Genomic DNA, 16,829 nt, shown 5'->3' on the forward strand with positions numbered 1-16,829 from the left:
CTTAACCTTAACATAAAGTAACTCAACCTGAAATTTCTACATTTGCATAATTGACAAGGGATTTGGCCATTCAGACTAATTAATAAGGGTCCACAAGGTCAGCATTTAAATTAGGCCAAACAAAGTCTAAACTACGGATTTTAATAGAAAATGCCATGGCCTCATTACTGATATAGTTCAGAGGCGACATTAAAATGAGGAAAAGACCAAGAGTTGGTAAAGAAAAAAAAGAGAAGGCAATAAAGATGCAAGTAAAATGATAAATTTTATGTCTTTAACATCGCTACTGAATACATTACAAACTGAATTTGGATGGAAACCTATTAACAATGTATGAAAAAGTGAAGTTAGAAATTACATGTGCCCATAAAGGCCTTCCATCTGGGAGCTGCTGCTAGCTGAGAGCCTTTCACATGTGGGTTATGTGATTTTTATGAGAACTATTGCGGGCCACGTGGGTCGGGACCAGCAGTTTGTCATCTGCAGCCAGCTGGTTCTGGGTTAGCCATCATTTTGAAGATCAGGAAGACAGATATCTTCCTCATATACTCAGGGGGTGGTAAACATTGTGCTGGTGTACGGTTGTGAAGCACACAACTTATGAATAATAATAATAGATATTATCCTTTATCTTAAGCTCTGTGTACAATTCTCAAAGAATGTTTTGTTTGATTTTTGCCAAATTCTTGTATTTAATGGTTGGAATTGGTGAGAAAATAAGGGTCTCATATAGACCCCATTTGATATTTTCATTTATGTTAGAGATAAATGTAACATTAAGATACAAAAATACATATGAATATCACTTGTTAGCCAATGATGTAAATACTTTTTACAGAATCAAATAGTATTTTCAAAAACTACAGGAATTTCCTTAATTTGGAATACTATTTGCAATGTAAAGGTTATAGATATGACACATTATAAATTTAATCTGTATTTTTCTATCATATCCAACAAAACAAAAAATAAGACTGTATGCAGTTCTTTCCGGTTTCAGTTATGCAAATGCTGACTATTATTAGTTTCAAGCTATTAAGAGAATTGAGAAAAGCCTCAGTGTGCTGAGATACAACTCAGCAGGAGAGAGCTCGCCCATACAAGTATGCCTGATTTAAATCCCGAGCACAACACACATGCGCACACGCACGCATGCACACACACGCATGCACACACACGCACGCACGCACGCACGCACGCACAGTGCATGCCCCTGTAGACGCAATACTCACACATAACTTCAAGAGCATGACTACAAGTGCAATATAGTTAAGAAAATTATAAACCCATGTGCTGTGGGACGTTCTGTATGGCAAATGTGTTGCTAATTAGTCAATAAATAAAACACTGATTGGCCATTGGCTAGGCAGGAAGTGTAGGCGGGACAAGGAGGAGAATAAAGCTGGGAAGTGGAAGGCTGAGTCAGAGAGACACTGCCAGCCGCCACGATGAGAAACAGCATGTGAAGATGCCGGTAAGCCACGAGCCATGTGGCAAGGTATAGATTAGTGGAAATGGATTAATTTAAGCTGTAAGAACAGTTAGCAAGAAACCTGCCACGACCATACAGTTTGTAACCAATATAAGTCTCTGTGTTTACTTGGTCGGGTCTGAGCGGCTGTGGGACTGGCAGGTGAGAGAGATTTGTCCTGAGGTGGGCCAGGCAGGAAAACTCTAGCTACACCCATGAATTTTGCTGTTACAGGGTGTGACTATGACTTTCTCCATGAAATCCAGAACTGATGAGAAAGAGAGCAGGCAAGAAGAGGGTAGACGGAAGACAGTGCGGAGTTCACTGGAGGTAGAGTAAGTGGATTGCTCAGGCAGGGTGGAGCAGCCAGCTGTTGGAGAGGACTCAGTAACTCCCAGGGACTTGGGTTAGGGGCCAAGCTGCAGCCATCAGGCAGGTGGCTGAAGTGGAGGGGTAGTGAGGAGGATTATTAAAACTGGTTTAGGCAATCAAGACTGTGAGGAGGTCTCACTGGAGTATCGGTGGGGCTAAGAATAAATGAAAGAATGTTCGCGAGCAGCACTGAGAAATGCAGTTAGAGTGTAGCTAAGATGATAAGCTGTGTTGACTTCATCTTCCCCATTTTTAAAGTGAAGGCAATGTTTCAGTTAGAAAAGCTTACTTGGAAGTCCACTTCAGTTTTAATAAATTCAAAGCTCTATCTCACTCTTCTCCCTATAATCACGCTATATACTCTTCCTGAATATTTATTACACAGCTTTGCTGGCTTCTGGTAAAACTCAAAATATACATACACAAAAAGAAATACTAATTCTGTTTTATACCCATAGGGGATATTTATAAACCTGTTGTCTTAAAAAATTTATGCACTTTAAAATTCTCCCGCAGTGGGGAAATAACATGTAGATGACAGTAATATAACATAGGCCATAGGCAGGTTCTTTTAAGAAAGGATGCATTGATAACTTTGCTTTTGTACTGGTCAGACATGCATTTAAAGTATGCATTATGGATTAGATTGTATTCAGTACATTTAGATGCTACTGAATGTAGTCTAAATCTAAATAATTCTAAAAGTAAACCTGAATCTAAAAGAACTCTGGTTCTGAGTTACTCTGCTTCTGAGATGTGAGACACTGACCTGGACAGAGTGCCGTCAATGCTCATTTTGTACGACATGTTCTAGGAAAAGTACTTCAGGAGACAGGTACTCTGGAGTTACCGTTGATTGTCATGCAAGATAATGTCCTGTCTTCATTCTGGAAATCCTTAAACACTTTCTAACAATAAAGATACTTGATGGTCATTGCTACCTGTGTTAATTTTTTTTTTAATGACAAAAACAACCCTCTCTAGATCTTTAAAATCTAGATTGAGTCACTATTAATGGCTTGATGAAAAAAATTATTATTTCACTGAATTAGAATCAGTGACTAAATTTTAGTAGAGTTTCAAACAAACAATTTAGAATTGAGGGGGAATGGTGTTAGGAAGTGATTTAGGACCTCATACTTGCCAATCACACACTCTACCTTTGAGCTGTGCACTAAACCTAGGATGTTTTAAAAAGTCTTTGTTAGGGCCAGTCATGTGCTATGGATGGAGGCACTCGTCTCTACCCACAAGTTGCTTGCAACAACTGCATATCTCAAAGCAATTTTTGAATAAAAAGTATATCTGAAATATTATAAGCTAGCACACTTTTAAAAGATTTTCATAATTGAAGAGATTAAAAATTATAAAACTGCAAAGATTCACTTATTTCATTAGAATCTTTTGGTTCTACGGTTGGTGTGTTTGTTGTTTGGGACAGGGTCTCACTATTTAGTCCTGGTTGGGTTAGAATTTGCTATATAGACCAGACTGGCCTGGAACTCACAGAGATCCACCTGCTTCTGCTTCTGCTTTTTAAAATTTGATACATTCTAAGTAAATTCACACAATAAAATAAGATGTTAACAACAACAACAACAAAGGAACTTACTATAAGGGTTTTAGGGCACCCACAGACAGTCCACCCAACTCCAGGGAGCCCTGAGAGTAGGGACCTGCTGTCTCCTGTGCTCTGTGCCTGACTTCCTACATGAGCTGGTTCTCCTGGTTCCTGAGTTTCCATGGTGTATCAGTCAGGATGACAGTCCAATGCTGTGGGATGTATGGCAAATGTGTTGCTAATTAATCAATAAAACACTGATTGGCCGTTGGCTAGGCAGGAAGTATAGGCGGGGCAAGGAGGAGAATAAAGCTGGGAAATGGAAGGCTGAGTCAGAGAGACACTGCTAGCCGCCATGATGACAAACAGCATGAGAAGATGCCGGTAAGCCACGAGCCACGTGGCAAGGTATAGATTTATAGAAATGGATTAATTTAAGCTGTAAGAACAGTTAGCAAGAAGCCTGCCACGGCCATACAGTTTGTAACCAATATAAGTCTCTGTGTTTACTTGGTCGGGCTTGAGCGGCTGTGGGACTGGCAGGTGAGAGAGATTTGCCCTGACTGTGGGCCAGGCAGGAAAACTCAAGCTACAGTCCAACATATTCTGTCTTTTTTTCTTGAAGTTCTGGGGAACCAAGCAGGGCCTTGCACACGGTAGGCTAGTATCCTCACCCATATTCTGTGTATAGACCTTCCTTTGCTGTCTCTATTGTATGCAAATCTATCTCAGGGTGCAGGTGTCTGGAGGCTGACCAGGCACAATTCGAATCTTTTGTTATTGAAAATGGGGGTTCGGTTTCACTAAAGATGCTATCACCAGAACTTTACCAATGCTGAATAGCCAGAACATAAGAACCTGGAGTAATAGGAGTAGAGTAGAGGTCACATGATACTTTTCCTGATCACTGAGGAAAAGGGTTGTAACTGCACATCTGGGTCCTAGGAGGGCAATCTCAAGTCTAGCCAAAGAGAACTGGAGGAAAAAACCAATTATAGGAAATAGAAATTACTGGTAGTGGGACCTTCTAATTCAATGATAAATTTAAAACTCATTGAAAACTGGAGGGCATGGTGTAGGCAAAAAGATACAGTCATGTTTGCTGGTACAAGTACAAACCACACAAGTTCTACACAGGGCAAGCTAGAATTAGCAAAAATAAAAAATGCTACCTGGGGCCCTAGCAATTCTAATCTAGGATAATCTTATAGATGTGACAGTTTTTCAAAGCTCTTCAGGGTAGTGTTGATTATTATAGAATAAGGGAGATTTTTACTCTCAGAATTTCAATAATTGTGTAAAATAAATTGACAGATTAATGGGAAGGAAGCTATCATGCACATACACACGTCTCATAAAATGTGAGACTCAAAGAAGGAGATGAAGCGTTTAGAACACATTTGACTACAGAAAGGAATAGAAGTTAAGGTTTTTGGGGAGATGGGTGGTGATGAAATTTTTTGGCGGGGGAGAAGGAGCAACATTATGGTGAATAATGGTCAATCTTGCTCTGCAGGTAAGTCTCTTAAGGTGGTAAAAGTCACATCGGAGTAGCCCATCTGGATGGGACAGGGACCCATCTGACGTGGCCTCCCTTCAACCTCTCCTCTGTTGTTAGGGTTCCCTGGTTGATGGGATTCCCAGGGAGGAGCTTAGACAGCTGTGTCTGCTTGTGGGGACTCGATCTTCAGGCTGAAAGGAGAAGTGCAGAGAAAGCCTCGCTCCGCATCTCTTTTAATGGGGACAGTGAGGTGATGTTTTTTAGAGAGGCCGTGGATCTCCTTTAAAATACCCCACAAGCCCAAAGCCCCATAAGGCCAGTTTGGTCTACAGAGGAAGTTCCAGGAAAGACATGGCCATACAGAGAAACGCTGTCTCAAACAAACAAACAAACAAACAAATGACTTGTTTTCATGTATCTTAGACTGGCCTTCAACTGGAGAATAGATGACCATGAACTTCTGATTTTTCTCCCTCTACTTCCCAGTGCTGGGATTACTTCTAAATAAGCATATTTTTTAAAATGATTTTTATCATTTATGTGTATTTGCCTTCATGCTTTATGTGAACTATGTGTGTGCCTGGCACTCAAGGAGGCCAGAAAAGGTTTAGAATCCCCTAGAACTGGAGTTATTTATAGATGTAAGCTGCTATGTTGGGTGCTGGGAACCAAACCCAGGATTTCTGCAAGAGCAGCAAAGAGCTCTTAACTGCCAAGTCATCTCTTCGGCCCCTCACATGCATTTTTTAAATCACTCTCACTTTTTATACAGATGGTATGTAACCAAAGTGCTTTTAGCCTGCACGTAGGATGGGATGTACAGCTGGTACTGCATGCATGCAGAGACCAGAAGAGGGCATCAGATTTCCTGGAACTGGAGTTAAATAGTTGTGCACTGCCCTGTGGGTTAGATACTGGGACTCTAACCTGGGTTCTCTGACTCTAAACTACAGAGCCACCTCTCTAGCCCTGTTTTAAGGGTTCTGAAATATATAAATGAATCACAAACACACCTAACAGGATGTTTGTGATTCTGTAAGGGTAAGGTAAGAGTCAAACTTGGTGAGGAAAAGTTAAAGTGTGTTAGCTCAACTTCAGGCCTCAAGGCTTCCAAGGTTCATATTTTTCCTCTGTGATATAGTCTGAAAAAGTCAAATTTTCCTTCCATTTTGTCTTAGTTAGCATTTTTATTGCTGTGCAGAGACAGACACCATGACCAAGGCAACTCTTATAAAGGAAAACATTTCATCGTGATGGCTGGCTTACAGTTTCAGAGGTTCAGTCCATTATCATCATGGTGGGGAGCCTGGGAGCATGCAGGCAGACATGGTGCTGGAGAAATATCCAAGACTACATTTTGCAGGCAACAGGAAGTCTACTGAGACACTGGGTGGTATCTTGAGGAAACCTCAAAGCCCGCCCCCATAGTGACACACTTCCTCCCACAAGACCATACCCACTCCAACAAAGCCACACCTCCTAATAGTGCCACTCCCTGTGAGATTATGGGGGCTGATTACATTCAAACTATCACACATTTGTTTCTGAAACAAACACTTTGGGGAAAAAAATAGTTTTACTATTGCTAGCAAACTTTTTTTTTTTTTTTTTTTAAATCAACTTTGCTTGCTTGGGAATGACTGTGGTAGCAGGCAGGAAGGGGCATCATCTGTGAGGCTTTTTTGTTTTTGTTTTTTTCAAGACAGGGTTTCTCTGTGTAGCCCTGGCTGCCCTGGACCTTGCTCTGTAGACCAGGCTGGCCTCGAACTCAGAGATCCACCTGCCTCTGCCTCCCAAGTGCTGGAGCTAAAGGTGTGCACCACCACTGCCTGCCTCTCTCCCCCTCCCTCCCTCCCTCCTCCCGTCCCTCTTTCCCTCTCTCTTGGAGACAGGGTCTCTCTCCCTCTTTATTTATTTTTATTTTTAATTTTTGTTTATTTATTTATTATTTATTTATTTATTTGAGACAGGGTTTCTCTGTGTAGCTTTGCGCCTTTCCTGGAGTTGGAGACCGGGCTGGCCTCGAACTCACAGAGATCCGCCTGCCTCTGCCTCCCGAGTGCTGGGATTAAAGGCGTGCGCCACCACCGCCCGGCTCTCTCCCTCTCTTTAACCTCCCAGATTCAAGGCCAGTGCTGCCAACATTCCAGGTCTCTTGAGCTCTTTTTTTATGTTTTGTTTTGTTTTTTGTTATGTGGGGCTCGCCCAGAGGGTATTTTGTCAAGGAAGACAGCCTATGTCTTTGAAAGTGTTACGTTGCGACAAAGCTGTAGAAACCAGCAGCATGAATAAACAGAGTTACTGATGACTACTAGCATCACCTCTCCTTATGAGCAGGAACAGTAACCATGGGAACGCACTTTCCCTGCCAAACCCCAGGCTAACTGGCTCCTCCCCGCTTCGCCCCGCCACCGGGCCTCCCGCCTCTGTTTACCCTGCTTGCGCCGCGTGGGAGGTGTCGACACGCCAAGGCTTCGCGTAAGCGCGGTAGACGCATTGCAGCAACATGCCGGCCGACGACCGACTACACTCTTCCCTCTCATCTCGATGATCCTCTTTGTGACCTTTGGAACAACACGGCAGTCGGAGGGTTCCGTGCCCCGCCCCCCACAGTCCGCCGGGCCGCGAGGGGGCAGTGCAAAGAGACCCCGCCCCAGTGCGCGGAGCGCGAGGGAGGCGCATGCGCACTCGACGGTGCGTGGTAGCAGGCGAGCGCCGCGGCGACCCGGCTAGAGCGCTGGCGAGTGCGCGTGCGCCGTGGCGGTCTCCGCGCTCTCCCGGCCTCTCCGTCTGCGAGCGGGTGTGAAGGCGCGGTGCCGGCGGCGGGGATGTTCCGAAAGGCCCGGCGGGTGAACGTGCGCAAGCGGAACGACTCGGAGGAGGAGGAGCGGGAGCGCGAGGAGGAGCAGGAGCCGCCGCCGTTGCTGCCGCCGCCGGCCTCAGGCGAAGAGCCGGGCCCTGGCGGTGGCGACCGGGCCCCCGCGGGGGAGTCGCTGCTGGGCCCGGGACCGCCGCCGCCACCGCCGCCCTCCGCTCACGCCCCAGGCCTCGGCGCCGAGGCCGGAGGCGGCATCCCCGGCGTCGCGGAGCCCGGCAACGGGCTGAAGCCGCGCAAGAGGCCTCGCGAGAACAAAGAGGTGCCCAGGGCCAGCCTGCTGAGCTTCCAGGACGAGGAGGAAGGTAAGCCCCCGGCCGGCCCACGCGGGCCCCCGAGCCCGGGCTCGCCCGACGGCCGCGCCCCTCTCTCCGCCTCCGGCCTTCTGCTCTCTGCCCGGGGATGCCTTCCCGCGCTGCCACCGGCCGCGTCTAGGCCGGCCTGTGCGGTGCCCCCTCCGGGCTGTCAGCTCTGGTCACCGTCCGGGTGGAAGCGGAGGCCCGCTGCTCCCTGGCCCGCCTCTTTCCTGCCTCGCGAGTCCCGGACACCACGAGTCCCTCCTCGGTTGACTGCCTGCTCCCAGTGCCCTGCAGGCCGCGGGACCTGCAGCCCGTGGCCTTCTCGGTTTAGGCATCCTTGACCGAGAAGGCCCGGTTGTTGAAGAGGGGGACCAAGCGGGGCCGGGAACAAATGTGGGGCTACAGCCCCGGTTCCGAGTGACCTTGAGCCGATCAGTCCCTTGTCGTTTCTCTCGGTCTCTGTAGAAGTAAAGGGGCGGAGCTGATGTCCGCTCTAACGTTGGCTCTTGAAGCAGAAGAGAGATCGGGCCGCAGGGGGTTTAGATTTCTAAGCGTTAAATAATTTTAACTGCACCTCAGTATCACATTGTGAAGAATGAGATGAGTCTCCAGAGTCTGGAGTCATGGTTCTAAAACGGTTCCGTGTTTTTAGAAAGATGTGTGGTTTATCTTTGGCCTCCCTGCTGTTCTGTTTGAACCGGAGGTGCAGGTCAGGTTTTGACTTTGATGATACATGGAGGCGGGGGAGGGGTTGGTGAAGTTTTTGTTCTCGACTTGGATTTTCAAATCAAAGATGAGGAATAAATCACTCAAACTCAGTTTTGCAAAATGATTTACCTTACGCATATTCTTGAAATAACTCGTTGTGACGAGAGTTACTCAGGCTTGGGAGAACCTTGAAATTTGGGGTATGTTGTTTCAGCTTTCTTGATTTAATTTTTTTTTTTTTTTTTCTCGAGACAGGGTTTCTCTGTGTAGCTTTGCGCCTTTCCTGGAACTCACTTGGTAGCCCAGGCTGGCCTCGAACTCACAGAGATCCGCCTGGCTCTGCCTCCCAAGTGCACCACCACCACCACCGGCTTGATTTAATATTTTAAGGAAGCATTCTGAATATTTTTTTTTCTTCTTGTGATAGATGAAATAAGCAAAAATTAAGATTTTTGTGAAGTTCCTTGGGCCACCTATTAAATTTTTCAGATTTTTATTTACTTTCTGGGATTGATAGCAGTCTTTTGCTTTTGATTTTTTGAGACAGGGCCTCTCTATGTAGTTCTGGCTGTCCAGGAACTCACTTTGTAGACCAGGCTGGCCTCGAATTCAGAGATCCACTGCCTCTGCCTCTCCAGTGCTGGGATCAAAGGCGTGCACCACCAAGACTGGCAATATCAGTTTTTGAGGCAATGACAGATTGAAATAAACTTTGAATTTTTTAGTGATTTTTTTTTTGCATGTGAAAATATATGTGTGAGAATTCAAGCAACATGAAAACGGGGAAGGGAAAACATTTTCTGAGTTTATTTGCTACAGACTTCGTTTCATTTCTTTTTTTTTAAGAAAATGAAGAAGTTTTTAAAGTAAAGAAATCAAGTTACAGCAAAAAGATAGTTAAATTGCTTAAGAAAGAATATAAAGAAGATCTTGAAAAATCAAAAATCAAGACAGAACTCAACACAGCAGCTGACAGTAAGTACTAAACAATCCTTTCAAATGGCGGGCAAATAAGAGCTCTTTCCCACAGTGCTTTGCAGTCTATATCATGAAGTCATTCTGCTGACCAGTGTCCACATTATGTTGCAGTGCTGTTCTGTAATTGTTTTCACACTTTTTTTTAAAGTAGACTGTTGAATTCTTGCTAGTGTAGAGGCTATTGTATGGAGAAGGGAGAAAGATTTCCTGTTTCAGCCCTAGAGACAGACTTACTCTATTGAAAGTTCCTGTACTGCTATTTTACAGAGACAAACTTTTGATGACTTTGGTAGTATTTCCAGTGTAGATTTAACTCTTACAGGACTTTTAGGAATACCATAGGTTAATGTGATAATATCAGCACTCAGCATCCCTATCTGACATGAGACCAGGTACATTGTCTTCTTGACACTCAAATTTAAATCCCCCCCTTCTCTTTCTCTCTCGCTGGAGGCAAACATTCTCCCAGTAAGCCGGGCCCAAAGCTTAAAATGTTTCAAGTAGTTATATCATAATGTGTGTAGTCATTATAATCTAAGTTACTCTTATGCAAATGTTTCAGAGAAATCTTTACTCTGTAGAATTAAAGGGAGTGTTTCTTAGATTCTCGGCTATAGGTATGGCATGAATAAGAATGCTATTGTATCTCAAATTTACAATGTAGTTGGCAGAGACATTATTATGTAAATGTCCAACGGAAGTGTTAGCAAAATGTCCAATGAGTAGGCCAAAGGATAACTACTTTTTTTTTTCTGGAAGGAGGACAACTTCATAGAAAAGTAGGACATGAGGCTGGATAGTTGATGATTAGAATTCCCAAAATAGAAGAAAGTATCCGAATATCACCAGGGAGTGAAAGCAAGCACATTGGACTAGGCCTTTGTAAAGGAAATAGTTAGTGTTTGAATGGGAAAGACAAGTTGTTGAGAGGTTGTAAAGGATGGCTGAAGTACAGTGAGAGGTGGAGAGCTGCGGCATTTCGTGGCTGGCCAGGATACCAGGCATAGTTCAGGAGAGATGGACGCCTTCAGCAGTTTCAGCTCAGCGGCTGATGTTGGTCCTTAGTGAGTTGAGTAAGGTTGATACTTTTCCTGGCCCTGGAAATTGTGGATGGGTTAAAAGTGGTTGCTATTGCTGGGTGGTGGTCATTGCACACATCCTTAATCCCAGCACTCAGACAGAGGCAGGTGGATCTCATGAGGTCCAGGCTAGCCCGGTCTACAGAGTGAGTTCAGGACAGCCAGGGCTACACAGAGAAACCCTGTCTTGGAAAACCAAAACCAAAAAAAATAAAATAAAATAAAATAAAAAAATAAACAAGAAAAGTGCTTGCTGTGGGTGTGGGAGATGTGGAAACTGGCCTATTTGAGAAACATTCCTAGGGAAAATTGTTAAACTTCCCGTATGCTTTTGCTATTGAAGAAGCACCCAAATTAAAGCTTTGTGCCAGGGTAAATGAGAACTGTTGTGTATTATGTTCTGGTGTAGGGAAGGCAGGTTGGGGAAGAGCATTTTTAGGAGAACTTACTATTTTTTCATCTTGGAAACTGTTCCATTTCTCCCAGAGTCGTTGAGTATCCATCATGTATGGTGAAATAGTTAGTGCTCAGGTCACGAAGTGGAAATTAAGAAAGGCCTGGTGGTGTGTTTACCACATACTGTTAGTTCAGAATCGAAGTAAATAGGAAGTTCTTAAGGCCATCTTTTGTGATCTTCCGGTCTTCTACTCTCCCTGGGTTCTGATACTCATCGGGAACTTAGTGTTCTTTCTGGAGGTAGAACCTCTGTTGGTATGTGTCACATACTGTCATTGCTGTTACTGAAATGACAGTCCTGGAAGCTTTTGTTAACACGTCATCTAGAACTCTTTGTACCTATAAGTACTTAGGTAGGTAAAGATGACTTAACTTCAAACAAAAACATGGACTTGAAAACCCTGGTTTTGTGGTATTCCTAACTTAAACTGAAGGCCTTAAAGGAGTCTTGTTCAGACAGGCTCTTATCCAGGCCAGGTTGGCCTCAAACCAAGATAGGAAGGGTAACCTTGAATGATCGTCATCCTGTTTCTACCTCCTTCCAGCTGTGGGCCACCATGCCCAGGTCATACAGTCCTGGGTCTCAGACCTAGGGCTTCATGCACTCAAATAATAACTAAGCTGCACCTTCAGCTTCATAGGAGGAGTCCTAAACAATGGTAATTTAGCATTGCTATGGAGAGAATTGCTAAAAGAATAACACAGCCACTAACCAAGGTGTTAAGTTGTCCCCATGGTTTGCCCTGGTGATCTGCAGTCATAGTCTAGTACGTGTGAACTTAGCGGAGTCGTGGAATGTACAACTTTGCCTGTGTGGTTTGGAAATGATGTCTGTATTAACAAATTGCACTTGTTAAGCTTTATTTGCTATTTATTTTTCTCCCCACCTGAATTTGCCCTTCATAGACATTAATGTATTCGTAAGTTTGAGGTGTAGTACTGGAAGAAGAAAATACATCTATAAATGTACTAAACTAGTTCATTGTGTGTGTACACACACACACACACACACACACACACACACACACACACAGTATGCATACTATAAATATAGTAACTTTTACCTGAGAACCAACTAGGGGTTGTTTACCCCTGTATACTCATTAAGATGCCTGTTTTTAAAAAATGAAGGGAAAACCTCCTTAGAAAATAGCAAATGTTGATAATATAAAGAAATATAAAAAAACTGTTAGTGAGGAAGTTAAACAACAAATACAGTATGATTTGATTTGATAATACTTGATACTTAGAATCATCAAAATTAATAGCTGGAATAGTTACTGCCAGGACCTGGATAGAGGAAGAGAACTGTGTATGAGTAAACTAGAAGACTCAGGAATGTCACTTGTAACACACTGAAAAGAAGCAGAACCTAGTTCTTGAGGAGGGGTTTTTCGGAAGGGTGAGTTGTGTGCTCATCTTCATAGCACTCACAACAGCTAGCACATGGACAGCATGTCCATCCGCAGACTGGTGTGTGTGTACATGCAGTGGGATTCTGAACCTGGGAAGGAACGTCTGACACAGACTGTAATTGAAGGAACCTGGGGATAGCGTGCCAAAGCAGCTCATTGTCAGCAGCTGCGGTGTGATTCCAGCTCTAGAAGACGAAACAGCCAAAGATGAGAGTTAGAACGTAGGCTTCCAGGGACCGGACAGAAGCAGAGGTGGGGATGGACGTGAGCTCTTACTGACTCATAAGTGTATATTTTCAGTTTAACAGTATGTGGAGAGTAATGGGAATGAGTAGTAGTGATGGTTACACAGTATCATAAATGTATTCAATGCGAACTACACACTTAAAAATCTTATAGATTAAAATTATTTGGAATGTGTGTGTGCATGCATGCCACAAGGTGCATGTGGAGGTCAGAGGATAACTTGCAGGAGTCAGTTCTCTCCTCCTACCATATGGGGAGTGAGGATGAAGCTCAGGTCATCAGGCTCACAAGACAGTTTTATCTGCTGAGCCATCTTCCTGTGATATAGTCAAGTTATGTGTATTTTACCACAGCAATAATCGCAAAAGTGATACGAGAACATTAAGATTTCTATAGAATCATTCATTATTTGAGTGTCTGAGAAGCCATTGTACTTAGAGGAGAAGGAGCGAGGTAGACCAGAGCTCAAGGTGGCTCAGCGGGTAAAGGTGCGTGTTGCCAGTATGGCCAGCCTTAGTTCAGTCCCTAGAAACCCACAAGTAGAGGAGAGAATTGATTCCTGCAGGCTGTCCTTTGACCTCTATATGTACACCGTGAGACCATGTGCCTACACACATAAAAATAAATATCAAAATAAATTTTTAAATAAAAAGAAAGAGATACTTGATCTAACCATGTGATTGATGAACTGATTTTAAAGTCTTGGGCTTCGGGGTGCACTTGAAAGGGAAGTTGGTGACTAACCAGGTAAGGCAACACGTTGAAGAACACCATTCCAAGTCTGAAAAAGGATCATGGGAGTTTTCTTGGCAAGGTTGCAGAGAGCATCTTTCCTTTTAGATAAATAAAGTACTGCTCTACTCCTTAATTTGTGCTCGTTGCTCCAGAATGAGCATTATCAAGGTCAGTGGTTCAAGGTAAAAACACTTGGGTTTTCTTGATCTTTGCCTGGAACAAGTGATAGCAGAGTCTGTTAGTTTTAAGTATTATAAACCAAGACAGTTTATCACAAAGATGAGAACATACTGGGAATGTAGTCTTAAACCAGCCTTCAGCTTAGACTGGAGTTGATAACTCGAGAGCTCTGTCTACATTCCAGAGCTTCCTCCCTGCTTTACATGTCATTGTTCTTAGTGTCATGGATTTCTAATTTGTCTCTGTCTCAGTTCTGGGTTCTCAGAACTACCAGGTTTTCTCTGCCTCATGGTACATACTCTAACGTTGAGTTTTCATAGTTGGGTCAGGCTTGTACAGTGTAAATGTAATTGTTAGGGTCTCTTCCAGATGAAGAGTCCCATTTATACCGTCGCTCAACCATCAAATACTTTGTTCTCAACAGAAAGCTATCTTGAGTGGGTATCGTGTTTAGTGAGGAACTGATATGAAGTGGAAAATGAAGTAAGTGTGAACAGGCACTGGAGAGACGGCTCGGCAGTTAAGCAGCACTTACTGCTCTTGCTGAGGACTGAGTTCAGTTTCCAGCACCTACATGGGGTGACTCAAGACAGCCTGTGACTTCAACTCCAGAGGATTCAGTGCCTCTGGCCTCTGAGGGTACCTGCACTCGTGTGTACACACCCACGTCCACACACACACACACACACACCCACACACACACACACCCACACCCACACCTGTATGTAATTACATAGTTAGGGATAATAAAATCAAATGATTAAATACTACCATTACCAGTGAAGTTTTAGAGAAAGATAGTTATAAATTTTGATGAATTCCTCACAAAATTAATTAAAACATCATTGTTTCCCTGTTTCCTCTAAATTGTTTTACCTTTATGCACATGTCTACTGTGCTATTTCATATTCATGCTTGAGTTAAGTACTAGAAATAATGTAAGTTTTCATGGATTGAGCTCATGGTTTAATAAAAAGTGCCTTGCTAGTTTATCTGAGTTTCTATTTTAAATAAATTTCGATTGTTCTTTTCAAAAATTCAGATGACCAGCCTCTGGACAAAGCATGCCATGTTAAGGACGCAAATCCAGAAGATGGAGTTATCATCAGTGAGCATGGTGAAGATGAAATGGACATGGAGAGTGAGAAGGAGGAGGAAAAGCCCAAGGCTGGTGGCACCTTCTCAAATGCTCTGTCGTCTTTGAATGTTCTTCGTCCAGGTATGTTTACGTAGCTCTTAGATGAGCCCTCCAGGTAGCTGCAGTAGTAGAAGGGTTAAGTAAGTGTGTTTCTGATTTGGACATCTTTTTAAGGTAGGCTCTTTCATGTCTGCAAATGTAGAAAATAAAACAGAAGTTTTCTCAAGTTTAGTATTAATTAAGAAATACTTTAAAAACTATGTGTGTATGTGTGTATCTGTTTATGGGTCTGTTGGTGTGAGTACAGGTACTGAGGAGGCCAGAAGAGGGTGTGGGTTCCCTTGGGGCTGGAGGTCAGGTGGTTGCGAGCCACCTGCTGTGGGTGACAGGAACCAAACCAGGGCCTCTCCTCAAGTGAGACAGATGGGCTAAGTAAATGCCAGTGGTCCTGAGGGGTTTCTTCCCTGCCCTCTATCAGATAAAGACTTTTAACTCTTTACACAACTGCTTCAAAAAACCACAACTAATTGCTGTTATTTTTAGTGTACTATCCTATAGGAAATAATTTGCAAGTCCATACACTAGCTAGTCAGTTTTAAATCAGTGCTTTAAGTAGCCAAATTTAAATTATGAAGAAATACCACTTGACGTTTGTAAACAATTAAAGATGCCTCTGCTGGGCTGGGGAAATTGAAACTCAGTCTAGTCACCAGTTCATCAGTGGGATTGCATGTAGAGTTAGGAAGAGACACCAGAGCCAGTGGTAACTATGGAGCTGACAAGACTTACCTTGGATTATTTTACTCTTCCTGTTTTTAAGAAAATAAGCTTCATACCCAAGTACTTCCATGTTTTATCATTCTTAACATTTGTTTCCAGGAGAAATTCCAGATGCAGCTTTTATACATGCTGCAAGGAAAAAGCGCCAAATGGCCCGGGAACTGGGAGATTTCACACCTCACGATAATGAGCCTGGTAAAGGCCGCCTTGTCAGAGAGGATGAGAATGATGCCAGTGATGATGAAGATGATGATGAGAAACGCCGTATAGTTTTTTCTGTGAAAGAAAAGTCGCAAAGACAGAAGATCGCCGAAGAAATAGGTAACGTGATGAAACCTGACAGCAAGCACAGGGTGTTGCTTTTCAGTGTGATTTGAAACGGTAACATTGACATTTTAACTGCTTTGCCTTAGAGGACTGTTCTTGCTCGAGCACAAGTATGTTCCATGGCTGATAGGTTTTCAGCATTTCTTGGGTAACCAGTATTGTCTTAAGTGCTTTTGCATAAATCTATGTAATTCTCTTAAGTATTCTTAAGCCGTTGGTTTTGTGCTCCCTTTGTAGAGTTGATGTCAAGCTTAAAAGAAATTAAGAAACCAAAGATTGTAAGCATAACATTAAATTCTGCTTTAGCTTTAAAGAAGGCTGCTGTCATTAAAACAGGCAAGATCATGAGTGTCAAGGAGATGAAAATGGACTTGTCAGCAAGATTAGTACTGTGCTCCGTTCTTGTGGTAGAGTCTTTTCCTTCCTGCTGTTGGATATTGATTCCTTTTGTCATGTTGCAGGTATCGAGGGGAGTGACGATGATGCGTTAGTAACTGGAGAGCAAGACGAAGAACTCAGCCGGTGGGAGCAGGAGCAGATTAGAAAAGGAATTAATATCCCTCAGGTAAGAAGACTAGACTTGGAGAAGGACAAGAGAAGTCCATGGAAGGGGTTTGCGGCAAACAGTCACATTGAGTCTTCACCACTCCTTCCTCATCATAGTCAAAACGTTGGCACGTGCTTATGTATTCCTAATGCTCGTAGAAG

The 16,829-nt window shown here is 43.5% G+C and overlaps 1 protein-coding gene across 1 annotated transcript in view; it reads left to right on the forward strand.

Annotated features, from left to right (window-relative positions):
- Positions 1–7,641: 7,641 nt before the first annotated feature.
- Positions 7,642–16,829, forward strand: part of Paxbp1 (PAX3 and PAX7 binding protein 1) — a 30,080-nt gene continuing 20,892 nt past the window's right edge. Inside the window, exons 1-5 of the mRNA XM_059277219.1 lie at positions 7,642–8,085; positions 9,634–9,762; positions 14,919–15,095; positions 15,894–16,115; positions 16,583–16,686. Coding sequence (XP_059133202.1) covers positions 7,734–8,085; positions 9,634–9,762; positions 14,919–15,095; positions 15,894–16,115; positions 16,583–16,686 — 984 coding nt within the window. The 5' untranslated portion in view covers positions 7,642–7,733. The remainder of the gene's footprint in view (positions 8,086–9,633; positions 9,763–14,918; positions 15,096–15,893; positions 16,116–16,582; positions 16,687–16,829) is intronic.

The sequence above is a fragment of the Peromyscus eremicus genome, chromosome 12 (genome assembly GCF_949786415.1).
Source record: "Peromyscus eremicus chromosome 12, PerEre_H2_v1, whole genome shotgun sequence".
Taxonomy (NCBI): Eukaryota; Metazoa; Chordata; class Mammalia; order Rodentia; family Cricetidae; genus Peromyscus; species Peromyscus eremicus.